Source organism: Mobula birostris, chromosome 1 (genome assembly GCF_030028105.1).
Source record: "Mobula birostris isolate sMobBir1 chromosome 1, sMobBir1.hap1, whole genome shotgun sequence".
Lineage (NCBI taxonomy): Eukaryota > Metazoa > Chordata > Chondrichthyes > Myliobatiformes > Myliobatidae > Mobula > Mobula birostris.
This window is the reverse complement of record NC_092370.1, coordinates 48205947-48230149: the sequence shown is the minus strand read 5'-3', so window position 1 is coordinate 48230149 and position 24203 is coordinate 48205947. Positions and strand designations below refer to the sequence as shown.

General features: G+C 38.8%; 1 protein-coding gene across 1 annotated transcript in view; it reads right to left on the bottom strand.

Moving 5' to 3' along the window:
- The window catches only part of atp6v1h (ATPase H+ transporting V1 subunit H), a 96194-nt gene that overhangs the window by 5574 nt on the left and 66417 nt on the right, over positions 1 to 24203 (bottom strand). Inside the window, exons 9-13 of the mRNA XM_072254922.1 lie at positions 21791 to 21983; positions 12183 to 12361; positions 8792 to 8917; positions 8583 to 8684; positions 7609 to 7722 (exon numbers count right to left, since the gene is read on the bottom strand). Coding sequence (XP_072111023.1) covers positions 7609 to 7722; positions 8583 to 8684; positions 8792 to 8917; positions 12183 to 12361; positions 21791 to 21983 — 714 coding nt within the window. The remainder of the gene's footprint in view (positions 1 to 7608; positions 7723 to 8582; positions 8685 to 8791; positions 8918 to 12182; positions 12362 to 21790; positions 21984 to 24203) is intronic.

Genomic DNA, 24203 nt, shown 5'->3' with positions numbered 1-24203 from the left:
TGTGGGGGTGCTTTGCTGCATTTGTAAATGGGTCTTCCAAATGGACAATGATCACAAGCATACCTCCAGATGGCTTACAAACCTAACTCAGTTACACCAGTTCTGTCTGGAGGAATGGAACAAAATTCCAGCAACTTACTGTAAGAAGCTTGTGGAAGGCTACCCAAAACATTTGACCCAAGTTAAACAGTTTAAAGGCAATGCTACCAAATACTAACAAAGTGTATGTAAACTTCTGACCCTCTGGGACAGTGATGAAAGAAATAAAAGCTGAAATAAATCATTCTCTGTACTATTATTCTGACAATTCACTTTATTAAAATAAAGTAGTGATCCTAACTGACCTAAGACAGGGAATGTTTTCTAGGATTAAATGTAAGGAATTGTGAACTGAGTTTAAATGTATTTGGCTACAGTGCATGTAAACTGCTGACTTTAACTGTATATGGCATGTTTACCTTCACTGAACACAGCATTGAGTATGAAAGTCAGAAAGTCATATTATAACTATACAAAACGTGCATTAGCCAACATTACAGGATGCATATAAAGGCTTTGGTGAGGTTGGACAAATATGGATTGTTTTACTGGAGATCAATGGCTGACAGGAGACCTGATAAGAGGTTTATAAAATTATGAGAGGCATCAATAGGTTAAGTAGCCAAAGTCTTTTTAGCAGGGTAGAAATGTCAAATACTAAAGGATGTACTGTAGCTTAAAGGTGAGCGGGAGATGTGAGGTTACTTTTTTCAAATGTCAAATACCTGATGCGATGGTATAAGCAGACATTAAATAAATTTAAAAGTTCAAGCAAATCCACTAATAGAAAGGTTGTGAGTGGTGGTAAAAATCTTCTGAGGTGTATATATTTCAATACTAGGAGTATTGCGGGGAAGGCAGACGAGTTGAGGGCGTGGATTGACACGTGGAATTATGACGTTGTAGCAATTAGTGAAACTTGGCTACAGGAGGGGACTGGCAGCTTAATATTCCAGGGTTCCGATGCTTCAGATGTGATAGAGGCAGAGGAATGAAAGGTGGGGGGGGGGGTAGCATTGCTTGTCAGGGAAAATGTTACAGCAGTGCTCAGGCAGGACAGATTAGAGGGCTCGTCTACTGAGTCCTTGTGGGTGGAGCTGAGAAACAGGAAAGGTATGGCCACATTAGTGGGGTTGTATTATAGACCACCCAATAGTCAGTGAGAATTGGAGGAGCAAATCTGCAGAGAGATAGCAGGCAACTGCAGGAAACATAAAGTTGTGGTGGTAGGGGATTTTAATTTTCCACATATTGATTGGGACACCCATACTGTTAGGGGTCCAGATGGGTTAGAGTTTGTAAAATGTGTTCAGGAAAGTTTTCTAAATCAATATATAGAGGTACCAACTAGAGGAGATGCAATATTAGATCTCCTATTAGGAAATGAGTTAGGACAAGTGACGGAAGTGTGTGTAGGGGAGCACTTTGGTTCCAGTGATCATAACACCATTAGTTTCAACTTGATCATTGATAAAGATAGATCTGGTCCTAGGGTTGAGGTTCTGAACTGGAAGAAGGCCAAATTTGAAGAAATGAGAAAGGATCTAAAGAGCATGGATTAGGACAGGTTGTTCTCTGGCAAGGATGTGATCGGTAAGTGGGAAGCCTTCAAAAGGAGAAATTTTGAGAGTACAGAGCTTGCACGTTCCTGTCAGGATTAAAGGCAAAGTGAATAGGAATAAGGAAACTTGGTTCTCAAGGGATATTGCAACTCTGATAAAGAAGAAGAGAGAGTTGTATGACATGTATAGGAAACAGGGAGTAAATAAGGTGCTTGAGGAACATAAAAAGTGCAAGAAAATACTTGAGGAAATCAGGAGGGCTAAAAGAAGACATGAGGTTGCCTTGGCAGTCAAAGTGAAGGATAATCCAAAGAGCTTTTACAGGTATATTAAGAGTAAAAGGATTGTAAGGGATAAAATTGGTCCTCTTGAAGATCAGAGTGGTCGGCTATGTGCGGAACCAAAGGAAATGGGGGAGATCTTAAATGGTTTTTTTTGTGTCTGTATTTACTAAGGAAACTGGCATGAAGTCTATGGAGTTAAGGGAAACAAGTAGTGAGATCATGGAAACTGTACAGATCGAAAAGGAGGAGGTGCTTGCTATCTTGAGGCAAACTAAAGTGGATAAATCCCCAGGACCTGACAGGGTATTCCCTCGGACCTTGAAGGAGACTAGTGTTGAAATTGCAGGGGCCCTGGCAGATATATTTAAAATGTCAGTGACTATGGGTGAAGTGCCGGAGGATTGGAGAGTGGCTCATGTTGTTCCGTGTTTAAAAAAGGATCGAAAAGTAATCCGGAAAATTATAGGCCGGTGAGTTTAACGTCATTAGTGGGTAAGTTATTGGAGGGAGTACTAAGAGACAGAATCTACAAGCATTTGGATAGACAGGGACTTAGTAGGAAGAGTCAACATGGCTTTGTGCGTGGTAAGTCATGTTTGACCAATCTATTGGAGTTTTTCGAGGAGGTAACCAGGAAAGTGGATGAAGGGAAGACAGTGGATATTGTATACATGGACTTCAGTAAGGCCTTTGACAAGGTCCCACATGGGAGGTTAGTTAGGAAAATTCATTCGCTAGGTATACATGGAGAGGTGGTAAATTGGATTAGACATTGGCTCAATGGAAGAAGCCAGAGAGTGGTGGTAGAGGATTGCTTCTCAGAGTGGAGGCCTGTGACTAGTGGTGTGCCACAGGGATCAGTGCTGGGTCCATTGTTATTTGTCATCTATATCAATGATCTGGATGATAATGTGGTAAATTGGATCAGCAAATTTGCTGATGATACAAAGATTGGAGGTGTAGTGGACAGTGAGGAAGGTTTTCAAAACTTGCAGAGGGATTTGGACCAGCTGGAAAAATGGGCTAAAAAGTGGCAGATGGAGTTTAATACAGACAAGTGTGAGGTATTGCACTTTGGAAAGACAAACCAAGATAGAACATACAGGGTTAATGGTAAGGCACTGAGGAGTGCAGTAGAACACAGGGATCTGGGAATACAGATACAAAGTTCCCTAAAAGTGGCGTCACAGGTAGATAGGGTCGTAAAGAGAGCTTTTGGTACATTGGCCTTTATTAATCAAAGTACTGAGTATAAGAGCTGCAATGTTATGGTGAGGTTGTATAAGGCATTGGTGAGGCCGAATCTGGAGTATTGTGTTCAGTTTTGGTCACCAAATTACAGGAAGGATATTAATAAGGTTGAAAAAGTACAGAGAAGGTTTACAAGGATGTTGCCGGGACTTGAGAAACTCAGTTACAGAGAAGGGTTGAATAGGTGAGGACTTTATTCCCTGGAGCGTAGAAGAATGAGGGGAGATTTGATAGAGCTATATAAAATTATGATGGTTATAGATAGAGTGAATGCAAGCAGGCTTTTTCCACTGAGGCAAGGGGAGAAAAAAACCATCACATGGGTTAAGGGTGAAGGGGGAAAAGTTTAAAGGGAACATTGGGGGGGGGGCTTCTTCACACAGAGAGTGGTGGGAGTATGGAATGAGCTGCCAGACAAGGTGGTAAATGTGGGTTCTCTTTTAACATTTAAGAATAAATTGGACAGATACATGGATGGGAGGTATATGGAGGGATATGGTCTGTCTGCAGGTCAGTGGGACTAGCCAGAAAATGGTTCGGCACAGCCAAGAAGGGCCAAAAGGCCTGTTTCTGTGCTGTAGTTCTTCTATGGTTTCTAATATATTCAGATAAACTAATGGACAAGGAGAACAGAAGGATTTGGGTTACTGTCTGTGCAGGCAGAATTTATTAGGTGATAATTAAATAATGGTACCCAAGTATGGCTCATCAAAAGTTGTACAAGGACTTCAGTAAGTTGTACAGTTGTACAAGGCCTTGGTGAGACCACACCTGGAGTATTGTGTGCAGTTTTGGTCCCCTAATCTAAGGAAAGACATCCTTGCCATAGAGGGAGTACAAAGAAGGTTCACCAGATTGATTCCTGGGATGGCAGGACTTTCATATGAAGAAAGACTGGATGAACTAGGCTTGTACTCGTTGGAATTTAGAAGATTGAGGGGGGATCTGATTGAAACGTATAAAATCCTAAAGGAATTGGACAGGCTAGATGCAGGAAGATTGTTCCCGATGTTGGGGAAGTCCAGAACGAGGGGTCACAGTTTGAGGATAAAGGCGAAGCCTTTTAGGACTGAGATTAGGAAAAACTTCTTCACACAGAGAGTGGTGAATCTGTGGAATTCTCTGCCACAGGAAACAGTTGAGGCCAGTTCATTGGCTATATTTAAGAGGGAGTTAGATATGGCCCTTGTGGCTAGGGGGATCAGAGGGTATGCAGGGAAGGCTGGTGCAGGGTTCTGAGTTGGATGATCAGCCATGATCATAATAAATGGCGGTGCAGGCTCGAAGGGCCGAATGGCCTACTCCTGCACCTATTTTCTATATTTTCTATGAAATGCATTTCAATTTGTTGCACAAAATCTGTACTCGTAAGCAACACAAAATAGCTCTCAAAGAAAATAATAATAATCATAAAGGAAACCTACACTTTGTTCTTACCTCCCCGCCATCTCTCTACAAAACACCTTCATGTACTGAAGCAGGATTAATGACCTGAAATGTTGACTGTTCCTTACTCCATAGATGCCAGCTGTTTCATTATTTTAGTTTTTAAAATTTTTATCATAATGAATTCTGTTGCTGAAATAAGTCAACTGTTTATCATTGTCAAATTATGAATCATATAATTAGGTTTTATTTATTTTTAAAGTTCTAAACCAAGACTAAAAGGTCAAGGTTGATTTATTGGTATTTTAAAAGTTTTTTGAATCACAACTACAAATCAAATATATCTGTGTTACAATAGCACAGGTACTCCTTGAAATAACACAATTATGTCTCTGGGTCCATATTCTCAATTTGTCAGGTTATTGCTCTAACAACCAAACAATGTTAGCGGGTACAAAAATATAGTCAGTTATAGTTAATTGGAACTATTAATAATAATTATTTGCCAGTCTTGCACTGTTTTCTACTGCAAGAACCACCAGTTCATCTTTAGATTTTATTTTAAAAACGAAGCAGCAACTGAAATCATAGGTGTAGCTGTGTCACAGATTGCTATTCATCTGGTAATAGCTGCACCTGTTGACTCAGATACCTTGAAATTACAGACTGCAGTTACTTGACCTAATGGACTATGAAACTACCCAGAGTACTTAGAAAGGCAGCATTTGGAAAAGACTAATAGGTGCCTTTAGATTTTGCAGAACATGGAAAGGAATCTTGTTATTCATATTATTGTATTAGAAATAGAACTCTAATGGCTGCAACAGAAAGTTACCCTGGAAATACATCATGTATTATGAAGTAAAATAGACTGGATGAAGTTCAAGTCAATCTCTGCTTGAGTAATTGCTGGATGGTAAGAGAAGAAGTGAAAGGACAAGTGCTTAATCTTCTCCAGATGCATGGGAAAGTGTCATGGGTCATGAATGATAATCTCCGAGCCGGCAGAAATTGCAAAGTACAAATCTCTGATCGAGTATAGTTCATTCTGTGTTCACAACGTGGTCCCCTCTACAGGGAAGAAATTAAACACAGACTGGACTGGGTGACCACTTTCTAGAACATTAACACTCATTCCACAGGATGAACTTCAACTTCCTGTTGTATGCCACTGCCATTCCGACCAGTCTACAGCTTTCTCCACTGGCGTGATGAGATGCAAAGCAGATTAGAAAAAAAAAGTTTATTTTCTTTCTAGGCACTTTGCAACCTTTTGGAATGAACATCCAACTTTTCAACCAGACAATTTGCTTTAACCTCTTTAATCCACCCAGAAAAACTCTTGACGTCAAACTTCAATCCCAAGTTCATCAGCATCACCATCATCTGAACACCAGTCAAAATGCTACTTTTCAGCTTCCCCACCACAACAGGCAACACAACCACTTGCAGACAAAAGAACAAAATTAGAAGATATTCAGGCAGTAAGACCTGATTTCAGAAAACCATTGAGGGAACATAGCTTGATGCTTGCATCATGGAGAGAGATAAATTGGATGGGGAGCCATTACTCAAAGCTTCAGAAAGCTCTATTCTTGCTATCCAGTCTGCACCTGGTCTCACTGGTGTTCCCTTTGTCAAGCGCCTTCGCTATATCTGCTGTGCCAGCCAAGCCTCGCTGTTTTAATTACATTTCCCATTCTCACACCAATATACCTGTCTCTAGTCTCCTCCACTGCCAAGTTAAGGCCAAATGAAAATCAGAGGAATGGCACCTCATTTCACTTGGGCACTCTCCATATTGGCAGAATGAACACTGAATTCTTAAACATACAATAATCACTGCCATCTGTCCTCCCCCCCCACCCCCGCTTTTATTTCACTCATCCTGATCTACCTGGCACCCAATGCCCTCTCTTTTTCCTTCCCCGCCCTCTCAATCTGCCTGACACACATTCCTCTCCCTTTATTCCCTAGTCCACCTTCCTCACTATCTGAGTCCATCTTCAACCCTATGTCATTTCCACCTATCATCTGCCAGCTACTAACATCATTCCCACTCTCCCTCCTTCTGCAGCTGCTTTTCATGCACTCACCTGGATCTACATATCACCTGCCAATTGTTTACTCCACCCCTTCCCTCCACCATTTCATACAGGCCATCTCCTCTCTTTCAGACCTGATACAGAAGACAAACAAACTCCTTGCTGTCATATGCACGTGTGAAGCAAGGCATTCCTGATACAAATCCTACTACGCAATGCAAGCCAACATAATAGCCCCAGGGTGGCCATGTTGCTGGATAGCTTAGCCTAGGTGTCCAATGCCTTGAAATTCAGTAACATTAACTAAAGATTGGCTTTAACATGAAGAAAACCTAAAAATAATTTAAAACAAATTAAAAATTCAAGTTGCCCTCCATGTGCCTCAGTCCTTTTCAGCAGTTCCTTCTCAATGAAATTAATCGTTATTGATTTAGTTGCAATTTGGACTGCTACTAGTTCAGGTGCCACTTTTTGTATCTCAAATATCATTCTGATATTCTGAATGATGTTCATTCTGAGCTGCTGGACTCCAGGAAGGGTCAAATAGCTGGCAAAGTCCCAGAACATACACCATTAAGAACTTTGGGACATAGATATTCACATTAGTATTCCCAACTTCTTGATGTAGACAGATACCAACAGTGCACATTTCTCAAAAAGTGAAACATTAAAAATGTATTGGTAAGGACAAGAAGGGAATAATAAGGTTGCTTTGAACAATGCAGAAACATTAGCTGTATCATAAAGAATGGTATTAATTTCTAATGTAAAATTTACTGATTATAGTTCTAATAATTATTAAAATTTCTAAAGCCCTTCGAAAACTTTTCACTCTGCTTCTTAGTCATTTAAGAAAATGCCACTGTCTCATAAGTGAGAGAGAAAAACACTTAAAAACCTTGAAAGTGATTAAATGTGTCAAGTGCATTATTGAGTATTTTATCACAAAACTATCAGGTTCCATTACAGAGGAGGGACTCTAATGTAAGGGTTTCAAATGTAAAACATCCCAAATTTCATATTAAAGAGATAAATACATACCAGTTGTGGACCATCAGTTTCTGTACTGCCAAAAGAGCATTGTAACGTACTTGCTGATCTTCATGATGCATATGGTTCATTACAAGTTGTTTGCCTCCAAGTTGCTCAATTACACTGAGAAGCAAGCATTCACAATGAATAAAGGTTTGTGATTTTCTTTTTAAATTGTGACTTAACTGTATGTTGCAATCAGGCACCCAGGGCCTTCTAAATCCAAAGAACGTAAGTTTAATGAGAAGGAGAAGATTTAAAAGGGATCTAAGGGGTAATCACACACACACACAGCATATGGAAGGTGCTGCCAGAAAAAGTGGTTGAGGCAGGTACAAAAGTGACATTTAAAAGGAAACTTAACAGCTACATGGGTAAGAAAGAATCGAAGAGATATGGGCCAATTGCCATAAATGAAAAATTGAGATATATTGTGGATAAACCCGAATGATACTGAGACTAAAAGAATTAAATATGAAGTCAGATTAAATGCATGATGGTTGTGCTCCTTTCAGAAGGGGTAATCCTAAACAAAATGGTCAGACTCTAACTGGATGGCTGTTCAGAACCACTGAATTGCTTAAGCCTGTTTTTTTTTTTTTTTTAAGAACTCAGTTGCTTTAAAATTTAGTTACAATTGTAAAGCTGAACCAGGAGATGCCAACATTATGGACAAGCAGAAACAATTTTTTCAGTCCTTTGGGTATATACCTTCATCAGTGCAGCAATAATTCAAAATGAAAATTTAATGAAATACAGGAAATAACTTGATAAGGATCATGTTATATATAAATATGTTATATGCACTAACTGCTCTGTAATGTACTAGTATTTCAATGAATTTTAGATGCAGCTGAAGAATGCATATCTGATGTTGAATTACTGACGAAAGAAACTACTTTTTCGTTTTCATAACAAATATCCACAAAACAATAATTTACAATTACACTTTATGTAAATTTTAATCAGTGACGATACTTTACCGTTTTCCCCGAGGGTAGTGACGCACATATTCACCAACGTCATGTGCAGCCACTGCCAAGACTTGCGGGTCATCAGAGACTTCCAAAAGCCTTGTTAGAATCCTTAGCAATACAAAAGTAGAGATTAGCATGCATTTCTTTCACATTGTAATCAAAAATTTAATTGTTTGAATGCTAGTGCAGTAATTGCAAATACTCGTTTAATTTACTTCAGTAATTCATAATTTTTCTCATTCAATCTTGCAGCATTTTCTCGCCAGAATTTTTCTGATTTGTGAACAGGGCTCCACTCCAGACGTCCTGACTTCAGTTCAGAGCTATATTCATCAAAGGAACTGGAAGTGTAGAATGGTATGGGTGTGTGAGGGTGGGGAAGGTGGAATGGAAGAACAGAGAAAAAAAATCAATACTGCATCCATGTGAAACAAGAAATGCTTTGAAAATTACTGTATAGAAATTTAAAGCTTTTGGCCATGTGAATCAAATGCTGGCATTTTGTTCTATTTCAGTCCTTCCTTAACTCCATATTCGTTTAGACTCCTTTTAGTTGAGTTCACCTCAATCATTCTCTGTGGTAGCAGGTATCACATTCTCACCACTCTGGATAAAGTTGTTACTTAATATTTTCCTAACTGTCTTGTATTAATGGCTCTTTATTTTAACCTTCATTCACAGCAGAAATACTAAGTCTCCTCAAAACAATTCACGGTTTTACAATATCTATTAGGTCACTCCACAGAGCTCTCATTTTGAAGGAAAGTGCAGTTGCTTTTTTTAAAATTCTTTTCTGATATGACCACAGGTTTACTTTATCATCCATTGAATGAGGTACTTTTCCTCAACCTCCAGATGTTATCACAGAAGTTCCATAGGGAACTGCCCTGCCTCCCAGACCCTGCCCTCATCATAAGGAATGCTTGCTGCAAATTGCACATTTTACAATTCCATTTCAATCCCTCAAAACAAAATAGTAGCCACCTATGCCTGTCTGTCACAGGACATGCACAGCATTTAAAAATTGCTTAATAAATGGAAAACAAAAGTGGCAGTGTCGGGTAATGACCATCTCTACATCTAATCTTTAATATTCAATGGCCATACTTGGCTGAATTCCTCTTTACCACTATCTAGAAACTTAAATGAACCATAAAGAGAAATAGTACACTTACAAGAGCAAGCTAGAAGTTGGGTATCCTGCATTTGATATTTGGAGATGTTCGCCAAGGTAGTACCTGATTTGGAATGTATTAACTACAAGCAGAGGTTGGGCACACCTGCATTGTTTTCCTAAAGCACTGAAGGCTAAGGGGTGACTTTATAGAAGAATATAAAATTATGAGAGGCAGAATAGACGACGTAGTCCTTTTACCCCAAATTGGAATTGTTAAATAGTGGAGCGCTCAGGTTTATGGAAGAGGAAGAAAGTTTAAAGGACCTTTTTTACATAAAGTGCTTCATTTCAGAGTGGTACGTGCCAGGAATGCATTACTAGAGAGGTGGAAGTGGATATGATACCAATGTTTAAGTTGTATTTAGACAGACAAAGGAAACGGCAGCTGTTCTGCCTCTAGAGATGCTGTTTGATTTATATGCAGTTCGTTTTGTACAAATGTCACTTCCTGTTCATAAGCTGTTTATTTTTTTAAACAACATTTCCTGCATGGTTTTATTTGAATTTTGAATTGGAACAAACATGATAGAAAGGCATTCATTTCCATCCACTCTTTACTTGCCCTTGAAATAGCAATATCTTTTCATAAAGTTTTCTCACTTAAAGTCCTGAAGAAAGCTTCCAGCTCGGGTGATTTTTGAGAAGGTGCTTAACTCACTGCCTAGCTCTGTGTACAACACACTGCGGAGCCAGTAAAGTGAAAAGCATCGCTGAGGACTGGAAAGGGGTCTGAACACTGTATGCTACAACGTCAATTGCCAAGCCCTGGAAGTCAGGTTAGAATATGGTGCATTACTGAAATAAAATCACAATTAGCATAACTGCAGTGCAAACCCACGCCAGAGCTGAAGCAGCAAGAACGAGAGCAGTGAATGTTAAGTGTGAAGTTGAGATGCTAATGGATTAAAAAATTGTTTAGACATGGAGTAAATTTATGTTGAAGCTACACTGAGTGTGCTCAAGAAGGAGTGTGAAGCTGAGGCTGCTTTAGCACAGGCAAAGGTGTACAAAGCAGCAAAGATAGGAACCAGCTTCCTGCCTTGCTCCACACCAAATTTTTCCCCCAATCCTCCTTCTGAATTCGCATCCTCTGCTTCAGGTTCAGACCCAAAGAAAGATAAATACTCATTTAATGTAGAAAGTGACAAGTGTCCAAGGTCACACACCTTGGTGGTTCACCACTTGATAAGAGCACACAAGTGCTGAATACTGCACCACGTGCATCAGTGGCTCACCTTTCAACAGAAGCTACCACAGAACCAACTGCACAGCCCTCACTCGCTGCACCAGGCTGTGGTGATAAATCACCACTGGACAAAAGTTTGGGTGAGATGCTGAAACTGGCCAGAGAAGCCCGGAGGCAGATTCAGACTGAATGTGGACAAGACAGTCATCCTGAGAGTGGTGGAGAATCTGGGGAGGGTAGCAAGGAGAACTGGAGAAACAATAACAAAATATTGCAGAACACGTATAGAGGACAGACACAGTGCAGCAAGCACCAGTGGACTCCAGGGAAGTGAGCTAAGAGCTTATTAACGTTTCAGAAGAATTAAACCCAGAGGTAAATTCAGGGCCAGCAACTTGGGCTACGGTTCCAGCACACCCACAGCAGAACACAGCAAGAAGCTAGCTGAGTATCCATTCCATGTAGCTACTTACCACCTACATTCTAAACACATATTCTGGAACATAAATTATCAGAAGCAGAGCCAGTGGATTTGTCGTGGAGTCAAGAGGAGAGGGCTGCTTAACCTTGCGAACTCCCACTGACTGCAACTATATTCCCAACAACAGAGATGAAAGCACAACTCCTGAAGCTGCACAGAGTCATTCACATCTCAAGGACATAGCTGAGTATTACTTGACTCTAATGCTGAGATACTCCTGTCACTTGGCAGAGACACCACCTGGGCACATAAGGTACCGTGAACAGCACAATGGTTGGCGCGATGTACCTCATGCCTAAAGACTGGACCTGGATTGGCTCATAGTGGTGAAGTTTGCATTGATGGTGCTCAACAGCCCACTGTCAGCACATTTAAGACTAATGTCCTAGAGAATGGGCGCCAAAGTCATCCAGATGCTGGCACATTTGTAAGCAACCTCTCCATGCACAGCAACTGAATCGGGCAAATGTCAGAATCCTCTTTGTTGTTCAAAGATAAGTGTATTCAGAAAATGTGCAGTGCATCACAAAGCAGGCACCTCTCCAAATCTCAGGTTACCTTAAGTGAATTCTGACTCTTTCTTGACTATGAATTGGAGGAAATACTAAGAGGGCACAGATTCATATGAGCAGATAAATGCTCCCCACATGAAGAAATAGAAGCATATAATGGCAGTTATATGTATTTGCTTTCATCACTTTTACCAATGTTAACTACATTACATCAGACCTTCAGTCACAGATAACTATGAACATAACTAACCTAAGATCTTGGACACTTTCTCCAAGCTTTTCCAGTAGAAATTTGATGTCATCAGCAATGTCTTCATCATCGTATTTCTGCTGTTCAAGATTCTCCAACTGTTTAAGAACCTTGCACTGGATCATTGCAAGTGCATATTCCTGATGTGTTTCTCTTTCCGCAGATTTTTCCAGAAGATTCTGTTGAAAATAAATTGATCAAACGTTATTTATATTTTTACATATTTGTCTCTAAAAAAATGACAACACTCATTTCTATTACTGGAGCTCCTAACATTCGCCAGCACTCATTTTAAAAAGGAGCAAATGTAAACACAAGGGACACAAACGACAAAATGCACATGCACACCCTGTGGTTACAGGGGGAATGTGTAAATTACACACAGATAGGACAGGGCTTTAGAGCTGTGAAATTCAATCCTTTCTCAACACTTTCAAGATATAAACAGCATTTGTGCTGAGCTGACAATTGGAAAATATTTTTCAGACATGCAAGTACAAGACACCCTTTCTACCACAGTACTAAAGCATCACTGTCCCATATTTCCTAACACTGAGAGTCTCTATTGAAGGTTAACTGGAACAACAGCACAAAGACTGATCAATTTTAAACTGTAACTTGACCATAGAATTTTATTTTAGCCATAATGACTTCTGTGGATTGTCTTGATCTCTAGTAGTCCACATTGGAACTTACCCAAGGATAAAAGTTTCCTTAAATTAATCCATTGTGGCAACTCCAAAAAGAATTGAATTAAAGAATCTGGTCATAACTAACTTGAAATACTAAGCATAATATAGCTCGTCATACTCGTGTCTGGGAGGCAGTGCTCCTTCCAGCCTTTACATTGGTCTGAGAGCTCCTGACAAATGACAGCGAACCCAAGGTTCTCAATATCATGCTACATGTCGCTGCTTCTTTTTGAGTGACCATGGGCCAGGTAGTCATATGAGTTGGCACTTACACCACATAACTCTAATTTAAAAAATGTGAAGAGAACATCAGTAAATCTGTAGTTATGTTTCAGATGAAGGAAAAGCCAGACTTACTAAGCTATCATTAGATTAATATGGAAGAAAACATTCCATCATACACTGAAACTTGGACCAATCTTCACATGCAAATAACATGAATTATATACACTCAAACCCTTCCACTTGTCACTGTCAAGTGATACTTGCAGAAATAACAAATTTCTGATCACTGTTCATGGATTGTGACAAGTATGTTTTGTGCATGTTAACATTAGGACAGCCATCAGAATCAATTTCGGTTTAGAAAATAATAGAGCTACAGCAGCAGGCCATGTGTTTCTGCGATTGCTCTGCTATTGATCATAGTTGATAGTTTTTGCCATAAATACACTCTACTACCGAATAACCACTCCCTTTAATTGCTTTCATAACCAGCCCTGAATATTCTCCTAAGTGTGCCCCAACAGCAGCACCATCAGCAACACCAACCCCCAGGTCAGAATCATTGACAGTATCCAAATAAAAAATGCTGATGCCACGGGAGCATAACAGTTAGCGCGACACCATTGCAGCTTGAGGTGCCAAAGTTCAAAAGTTAATCCCAGCGTCCTCTGTACATCCTTCGCATTGAATGTGTGGGTTTTCTTTGGGTGCTCCAGTCTTCTCCCAGAGTCCAATGACGCAGTGGGTAGGTTAACTGGTCATTGTAAATTGTCCCGTGATTAGGTAAGGTAAAATCAGGGTGGTTGAAGGTGCAGTTCGAAGGGCTGGAAGGGATTATTCTGCACTGTATTTTGAAATGAGTAAATTTTTTTAAAATGCCGATTAATGCAGAATCAATTTTGCTCACTGGCTATAAGGATTGGAACCAACCAACTTTTTGATTGAAGTATCAACAGTAAAATTATCCAACCCGAAGACTGGAACAATTATAAATGTACAGGAAATGTGCTTCTTCCCAGGTAAATTATTGAATTCTTTAATCTCAGTAATATATGAAAGCTAAACTGCAAATAATGGTATTGATTTTGATGTTTAAAGATTATTGAAATGGATATTGCATGATATTAACAAACCCTTTCAATTTATTTTCTTACAAAGACAAAAGCGATGGCAATAAAATACTCAACAGATCTACCCTGTAGCAGAAACATAATGTTACCTTGTGGCCCATTTTTCAATGAGCACCTTACTCTAGTGTCCATGCCAAATTAGAAGTTCAAAAATTTCATACTTGCAAGACCTTCCTTTTCCATCCCATCATTGTCCAGTAAGAGTTCAATCATTGTCTAATGTATAAACATTTCACATGCTGTCTGATCTACAGTGGCTTCGTGGATGAAGAGTGGGAGAGACACAAGAATGTAAATTTGCAGTAGATCCAAGAGTTCAGGCTTTGGACAAGCAAGAAAAGTTAGATGCATTTATTATTTTTTCTGATGTTTTATCTGAAGTTTTATTAAAGCCTGTTGTGTTAAGAAAACAGCCTACAAGAATACAAGAACTTCAGCTGAATGAAGCTTACAGTTTCAGAGGTGAACAAGATACCAAGATACCATGGGGGGATAGGGCGAGGGGAAAAGAAGAGAAAAACATTCTTTGCAATTGTCTTTACATTTTAATGGGGGAAACACTGAGTTATATATCTGGGTAGGGGGTAGGAGATAGAAGCTTTATGAAAAAGAGAGGGCAACGAAGGAGGACAAAGCAGAGTTAAGATTATAAAATACTTTGGGATTTTCCTTGATTAAGAGCATGAGGGTAACCAAAGAAAGAGCTAAACTAATGCTTACATTACAGAGCTTAATACCACTTCAATAGCAAATGCAATTTGTTAACTACTGCATATTTAACTAAGGCACAATATTGCCATAATCAGGCTAAAATGTGTTCCTATTTTAAATTTATAGTGGCCAATTAACCAATCAACCTGCACATCTCTTCAGTATCAGAAGAAACTGGCATGACAGGAAATACATGCAAACTCCACACTGAACCCAGGTATCTAGTGGTGAGGCAGATCGCGGATCCCACTCAACCGCATACATCTGTCTTCTTGCCATATTCTTTGATGCCCTGATCAATCAGGAAACTATCAACTTCCGCTTTAAATATACCCACAGATTTGGTCTCCACCACAATCTGTGGCAGAGCATTCCACAGATTCACTACTCTCCGACTAAAAAATTCCTCCTTACCTCTGTTCCAAAAAGTTGCCCCTCAATTTTGAGGCTGTGTCCTCTAGTTCTGGCTACCCCCACCAGAGGAAATATGCTCTCCACATCCACCTTATCTGGTCTTGTCAATATTCAGTTGGTTTCAATGAGATCCCCTTGCTTTCATCTGAACTCCAGTGTGTGCAGGCCCAGAGTTGCCAACGCTCCTCTTATGTTTCCTTTCTTTTGCATTCCTCCCTTCTTAAAGAGTAGAGTGACATTTGCAATTTTCCAGTTTTCCAGGACCATGCCAGAATCAAGTGATTCCTGAAAGATCATGACCAATGCATCTGTTATCTCTTCAGCAACCTCTCTCAGGACTCTGGGATGCTGTCCATCTGGTCCAGGTGACTTATCCACCTCAAGACCTTTCAGTTTGCCTAGTACTTTTTCCTTTGTAATAGCAATGGCACTCACTCCTGTTCCCTGCCCCTCATGGACCTCTAGCACATTGCTTCAACCTTCACTCTGGAAGACACTGGCAAAGTACTAAGTTCATCTGCTATTTCTTCGTTTCCTATTACTAGCTCACCAGTATGATTTTCCAGCATCAACTCTCACCTCCCTTTTTATATAACTAAAAAAACTGTTAGTAACCTGCTGTATATTATTGGCTAGTTTGCCCTCACATTTCATCTTTTCCCTTCTTATAGCTTTTTTAGTTGCCTTTTGTTGGATTTTAAAAGCTTCCCACTCACTTTTGCTACCTTATATATGTGCTTTCCTTCGCTTTTATGCAGTCCTTAACTTTCCTTGCCAGCCATGGTTGCCTACCCCTGCCTTTTGAGAACTACTAATTCTATGGGACACATCTATTCTGCATCTTGTGAACTATTCCCAGAAACTTACAGCCACCTCTGCTCTGCTGTCATCCCCGCCAGTATCCTCCTCCAATCCATCTGGGCAAGCTCCTCTCTCATGCCTCTGTAATGCCTTTTATTCCACTGCAATACTGATACATCTGACTTATGCTCCTCCCTTTCAAATTGCATATGAATTAAATCATATTATGATTACTGCCTCCTAAGGGTTCCTTTATGTTACGCTCCCTAAAAAATTTGGGTTATTACACAACACCCAATCTAAGATGGTCTTTCCTAAAGTAGGCTCAAGCACAACCACGTCACCTCTTTCTAAAGGTGTAATTCCATCTCTTACCAATACAGCCACACCACCACCTATGCTATCCTGCCTGTCTTTTCGATACGAGGTATATCCTTTGATGTTAAGCTCCCAACCTATGGCCTTCCTTCAGCCACAACTCAGTGATATCCACAATAATTGCACCACGAGTTCATCCACTTTATTTCAAATGCTATGCGCATTTAAAGACAGCACCTTCAATCCTACATTTTTCACCTTTTTGAATTTTGCCTCTGCGGTACAATTCAACTCTTTGCTCTGCCTGCATTTGTACCCCATAGCTGGCTTGTCCTTCCTTACATTCATGTTACACCCATTTACTTGTAAACCTGCTGGCTCATCCTCAGCTCTATCTTACTGGTTCCCATCCCCCTGCTACATTAGTTTAAACCATTCCAACAGCTCTAGTAAACTTGCTAACATCATCTATGTAAAACATGTTGACTTTATGAAGATGACAATGAAGGACATTAAAAAGAAGTCATGAACAGGAAACTGTCATTTTGGTTTCAAAAGTTGCAATAGTTTAAAAAGCAAATATCAAAATTAGTATATTACATCTTTACTGTTTTCCATTAACCAAAGAAATAATTTGTATTATGGTAGTAGTGGTATTATGGTTTTGGTATGGAGTGATCCTTGCCTCAGACTGCTTGACAACAACAACACTGACACTTCAGCAGTTGAGATATAGAGCCAGGACCTTACTGAAGATGACTAATGTCATGTTATTAAATATTTAATAAAAGCAAATGATTAGTCCAATTCAAAATGAACATCAAAGTAGGTTTTAGAAACTGAGAGAATAGTTAATAAACAAAAAGCAAAATGCTTTCCCTTTTCAGATGTTATTGTGTTACAATGCACCAACAAGCTAGAAGCTTCTCTGTCTGCTGGATTCATTCTCCAAACTGGAATAATTTTGTTGTAATTTGTATTCTAAATGTCCAAAGCACAAACAGCTGTTTACGTTGTTCACTACAGCTTTGAGAAATCAAATAATAACCAATTACCCTGAGGTGGTAATTTAACAGCTACTGTGAAACTCCTCCGGCCACCAGGTTTTCTACAAGAACTTCATTTCATTTTTGCAATTTCTGTGTTTCAATCAGAATATTTTTTAAAACAACATTTTCTGCACCAGTGTTTCAGACAGCTCTTCTTACTTCCCTAACTTAGGCTCTGCTGTGCCAGAACAGACACTCCATTTTCTGCACTTTTGCCTCACCTCTTTTCTCCTAACCAAAACAAGGAAACCTTTCACAATGAATGGAAAATTGTCTAGTTTCTAACAGCTTCAAAATTCTATTACATTTTGCATCTTCCTGCTCTCTTCCAACACTCTACAGAGAGATTATGCCTCTGGGACTGACTTCTACCACCATTGCCAGACCCTTCCTTGCAACTTCTTTTCATACAAATGCAAAAGGTACAGCATGCCCATTTATCTTGTTCTTTTGCACCAGTGATCCTGCTAAACCTGCCTTTCTTCCAATTCAATATTTTCTTTTGGTGTTCAGAATGTGGTCCTTGGGGAAACTAAAAGCAGACTGGTTGACCACTGCAGAATACAACCTTTCAATCCACAAGGGCAACTTGAAATTTCCAACTGCCTGCCAATTTAATTCTCCAAACACGATTTTGTTCAAACAATATAACAGGCCAACAATTAGTGCCAAAGTTTAACACAGGTTCAACAATGTAACCTTGAAAGACAGCACCTGCTCTTCTCTCTAAGCAAATTGCATCCCTTGGGACTAAATGAATTCACTTCCAGAAAACCAGCCTCTGTGCTAGAATGAGTCAATTCTGATGGAAGGTAATCCACCTGTAACTACCTCAGTCTTTCTATTCCACCTTCCCACACTCATCACCTACCTTCCCCCAGGAAAAAAAAACTTTTCCCAATCTGTTGGGCATTATCAGCATTTTTTATTTCAGTTTTCCAGGAAACTGTTGGGTGTTTCTCACATTTTTCCACATGCCCCCTTCTCTAACTATTTTTATTCACGCTTATCTTATTTTCATTCCACCTGACAGGACAAGCGTGATTAACCAGCATTCCCTTAGTTGTCATCACAACCTATTTTTCATTCAGAAAGTCTTAGATGTCTATCACATCAAAGACATTCCTTGGGTTCACTACATCCACCTGAACTGTGCATCTATGAACAATTATTCAACTGATACATTAAAATTATTCCACTTCACACAGATGTTGCTTGACACAAGATAACCACAAAAATGGTGGGGGTGTTTAGCCTTCTGAGCTTTTTGATTTTTTTGGATTGATTTGTTAACATGAATTCTACATATTTAAAAAAAATTCTACTGCAAGTACATGATTAATCAGACTTTTAAATTTGTTCTTCTGATAGGAAACAAATTGGCCAAGCTGAAAAACTGAAGCTGTACTACCCTGGGGACCAAAGTAAAGTTTTAAGACTTAATCCAATACCTACTGTAAATAAAGCTTCCAAACAGATAAGGTTATCTGAAGTATTAAAATTCAATCATGAATACACCAGGGGTTTGGTAAGTCATGAATCACCCAAAATGATCAGAAATACTAGAACCAAAATAATCTAGAGTAAACCTTAAAACATAAAATATAAAATTCTCCTAGGAATGACTGAGTGAATTCAGTCAAGGACAGAGAATTCAAAACTTAATTTTAGAATCATGTTAAGAAAATATGGATATGCAATTTGATAAACCAGTTGTTCCTTCTGCATAAAATATTATTGAAAGTGCATTTAACTCTCTTAGAAAGTAACATTTAAATACAATATTTAACATATTAAACAACCTTACTACCTGTATTAACATTAAATGACAGCCAGAGCATTCTCATTTATCTTCCATGCAGATTAAAACAATCTCAACAGGAATATTTTTATGCAATAGACTGCACAAAGTTCAAAGTAAATTTATTCACAAATTAGGTTTATATCACCATATATATCATTGAGATTAATTTTCCTGCAGGCATTCATGGTAGAACAAAGAAATACAATAGAATCAATGAAAAACTACACAGAAAAAGTGACAAGGAATTAATGTAAAAAAACAAACTGCACAAATACTAAATAAATAAATCTGAAAACGTATTGTAGAGTCCTTGAAAGTGAGACATGAGGTATAGAGTATTTGAAAGTGACTCACTACAAGGCATCCATGCATTAATGAAGACAGAATAAAGTTGCCAAAGCCTCACCTCTGGAACACTGATGAAGATATAGTAACAATACCAAGAAAATTCATTTTGTCAGTACATATTGAGCACCACTTATCCAAAAACCTCTGAAATCTAGAAGTTTTTGTTTGAGTGCTGACATGATGCCACTAATAGAAAATTCCACAGGGTTCTGGGAAGGTTCCCAGGTGATTCGCAAGTCTCTGTGCACCACAGGCAGTTCTGAGACATGATGTCACATACCGACTGGAGCCCAGGAGTCATCACAGCCAGACTTTCATGCATTACTCAGATTACCATGTAAAAATAATGCATATTCTCTGCTGTGTTGTGAAGACATTGTTGAAAATATCAAACCTCTATGGGTAATAATGAGAAGAGAAAAAAAGGAAGTGTTTATGTTTATCTTTAAGACAAAGTCAAATTCAGTAAGTGTGAAGCAACTGACAGAGTATGGTGTTAAAATGACCACCATCTACCACCTGAAGAAACAGAAGAACAAATTAATAAAATCTATGCCGTAAGTAATGAACAGAAGCTAATGAAAAATAGAAAAACACTGCATAAAGTGAAAGCTGAAGATCTCGACTTGTATTGAAAGAGTGGATTCGTCAGCTTAGAGAGAACTTATGCCGCTTAACAGTATGCTGATCTTGAAATAAGCTCTATCACGATGAACTGAAGACTGAAAGTAGTTGTGAATATACAGCAGGCTGGTTGCAGAAATTTAAGAAAAGGTAAGGAACTAATTTTTTAAAGGTTTGTGGTGATAAAGCCCTTGTTAATCATGAAGCAGCATAGAAATTGAAGGGCTACAGCAGTGTGCATTCGTAACAGAACAAGGAATCATGTCATTTATAAAATCAAAGAAAGATTGCTACAAGCAAAAACCGTCGTTAATGAGGCATATGAAACAGGAAGAAGTATTTTAAAAGGTCATCCAGCACAGTGCCTCCTCATCCTGAGAGCATCTACTTCCAGGTCCCTCATCTGCAACCATGTTCCTCCTCACAATACTGATAATGACAATGTATTCTCTCTCAAGTTTCTCACACCTTATGTAGTTTGGTGCTACATTTACCTTCTTTTGTAGGCAAAGATCTTCATTTTTTGTTGGGCAATTTAGAACATTATTTTTACATGAAATCTGAATTTCATCTCCAGCTAAAATCCCAGGATTGAGTGCAACATGACCAGCGTCATTCTGGCATTAAAAATAAAATGTTGACTTTTTCCAGTTTTCATTACACTTACCTGTATTTACCTATACTTAAATTCCATCTTTTGTTTTTATACCTTACATAAAACCTAAAAATGTGGAATACATTGTACTGTAACCTTTTAATCAAAACACAGTATCGTAGATGGAGAATTAAAGCCTGTTGTTGTTTGCTGTTGTTTAACAGCTGATTCAGATATTCTCCCGCTGCTGTTGTGCTACTTGTGTGACCCTGCACACATTATATTTTCATTATATTAATCGTATGTAATAATTGTTACATAGACATAGCTAGGGTGCCCAGTACTGCATCAACAAAATGTTTACCAATGTTAACATAAATTTAAGACTCACAGATACTGCTGCTTCTAGGGCAAATAAACAGAGAATGGAGATTGATGTCTTTCCTTCATGTGCTTTAGACTGAATCAAAATCAACACACGCAGGAAATGATATAAGAACATTGCTTACAGTACTGTGCAAGTCTTAGGTACCCTAGCTATATATATGTGCAATGAACAAGTGTAAGACAAATAGTTCTTAGTGGTAGCACATAAATTTAGAGTTGGGAATGATGGCAATACCAAACAACCAGTGACCGTCCACCTGGGCAGTGGAAGTAGTGATAGCTCACCTTCCCGATGGTTCAATGCACACACTGTTTCAGGCACAAAATTATTAAAAATAAATTATATAAAACTTCAGTGTATATCTATAAACTGTATATGTAATGCAAATGAACTTTGTGCTTTCACTTGGGTCTCATTCCCAAACTATTTCATTAAACAGATGCAAATATTCCAAAATATGGATTAGGGGTACTCTAACCTGTATCATAAGTTTATATGTATATACATACCCTAAATGTTGCCAGGATGATCCTGGTTACTTTTTCTTTCACAGACTCCTGAAGAATATCAGATAAAGCTGGGACAATATTCAGTCTGCGTAGATGTTCACATAATTGTGGACTAAAGGCCAATAACCAGAAGGAGAAGATCATCTGATACTGTAACTGGAAGCCACATTTATTGTTTATAACAGCTATAATGCTGTAAAGTGGAAAAACAGAAATTAAATAAAAAATTGCGTTTTTGATGCATAATTGTATGCTTAAATTAAAAAATTCAAAATAGTTTTCAAAAGTCTAATGTAACCTTTTCTTAAAACCTTTAATGCACAATAAGAAAAATGAATGTGCCAATGAAAACATTATTCAATATTTAATTCATACTTAGACATAGTTTATTTCCTTAAGGTATTTCAGAATCAGAAGCAGGTTGATTAACACACACACACACACACACACACACACACACACATACACAATGCTGGGGGAAGCTCAGCAGGTCAAGTAGCATCTATGGACAAAAATGAACAATTAGCTTTTTGGACCGAGAACCTTCAGCAGGATTGGTAGGAGAATCTCTTGTGTCTCAGTTTTATAATCACTGACATATTTTGTGAAATTTGTTGCTTTGTGTCAACAGTATCGTAGAAGACAAAGACAAGTTTAAAAAATAAACTTTGCAAAAGGTGAATAATGAGATGGTGTTCATGGGTACATGGACTGTTCAGAATTCTGATGGCTGTGGGGAAAAAACATTCTTAAAACATTGAGTGTGGGTCTTCAGGCACCTGTATCTTCTCCCTAATGGTAGTAATGAGAAGACTGGGATGGTAAGGAAATGTAATGATGGATGCCACCTTCTTGAGCCACTGCTTTTTGAAGATGTCTTCAATGGTGAGGAGGGTTATGTTCATGATGAAATTGTGACAGTCTACAACCCTCAGAGGTCTCTTTTGATCCTGTGCATTTGAAGTTCCATACTAGCCTGTGATGTAACCCATGACATACCAGATCTCCTAAAACTACTAATGAAATAAAGTCACTGGCCTGCCTTCTTCATGACTGCATCAATATGTAGGGCCCAGGACAGATCCTCTGAGATGCTGACACCCAGGAACTTGAATTTAAGACAAGGTTGGATAGGTTTGTGCATAGTAGGAGAATTAAGGGTTATGGGGAAAAGACGGGTGGTTGGAGATGAGTCCAGGACCAGATCTGTCATGATCTTATTGAATGGTGGAGCAGGCTCAACAGGCCAGATAGCCTACTCCTGTTCCGGTTTCTTATGTTCTTATATGTAAACTGTTTACACGTTCCACCACAGAACCCCACACTGAGGACTGGTGTGTGTTCTCCTTCCTGAAGTGCACATTCAGTACCTTGGTCCTGCTGACAATGAGTGCGAGGTTGTTGTTGCAATGACACTATCTATTTCACTGCCTTATGCCTTCTCATCACCATCTGTGATTCTGCAAACTACAGTAGTGTCATCAGTGTATCTATAGATGAAAGTGGCGCTGTGCCTAGCCATACAGACGTGAGTTTAGAGAGAGTAGAGCACTAAGCTAAACACGTATCCTTAAGGTGGACTTGTGTTGAATTGCCAGCGAGGGGATGTTATTTACTGAACTACACTAACTATAATTTTGTGACAAGAAGTCTGAGAACAAGTTGCAGAGGGAGGCACAGGGCCCCAGATTTTACAGCTTGTCGATTAGTACTGAGAGTACAATTGTGTTGAATGCTGAACTGTAATAAACTGCAGCCTGATGCAGGTAGTCGATGAGGCAGCTCAGCCTACTCTTCTTGGGAACTGGTATGACTGATATCCTTTTGAAGCAGGTTTAACCTGTCTATACTATACAATAATCAATTTATTTATTTTTTTTTAGTGTCACCTTTGTTGGAATTTTGTTCTAAGAGGGATATCTATTCTGTTTGAGCTAGACTGTTACAAATTATGAAGCAATACTTCAAACAAATGTAAATTAAAATTGACAAGGTGGGAAGTGAGAACCGATTTCGTCGATTTGGAAAATTTAAACCTAATGAGACAAACTTTAACAGAGAGGCTTTTCAGAAATACTTTGTAAATACCTCTATAGAATCTGAACAGTTCTGCAACAATAATTGCTCATTTTAATCCCAAGCTTGATTGCGTTTTAACAAAGGCATTAAAAAATATAGGAAAAAGTTTCCCAGATCAGGTCAGATTAAACTGAAGAGCAGCATGGATTACAAAGTTCATTATGGTTTACTCCTGCATTTATGAGACAAAAAACAAAGACATAGGAGCAGAATTACGCTATTTGGTCCGTGTAGTCTGCTCTGCCATTCCATCACGGCTGATTTATTATCCCTCTCAACCACGTTCTCCTTGCTTCTCCCCATAACCTCTGATGCCCTGATTATTCAAGAACCT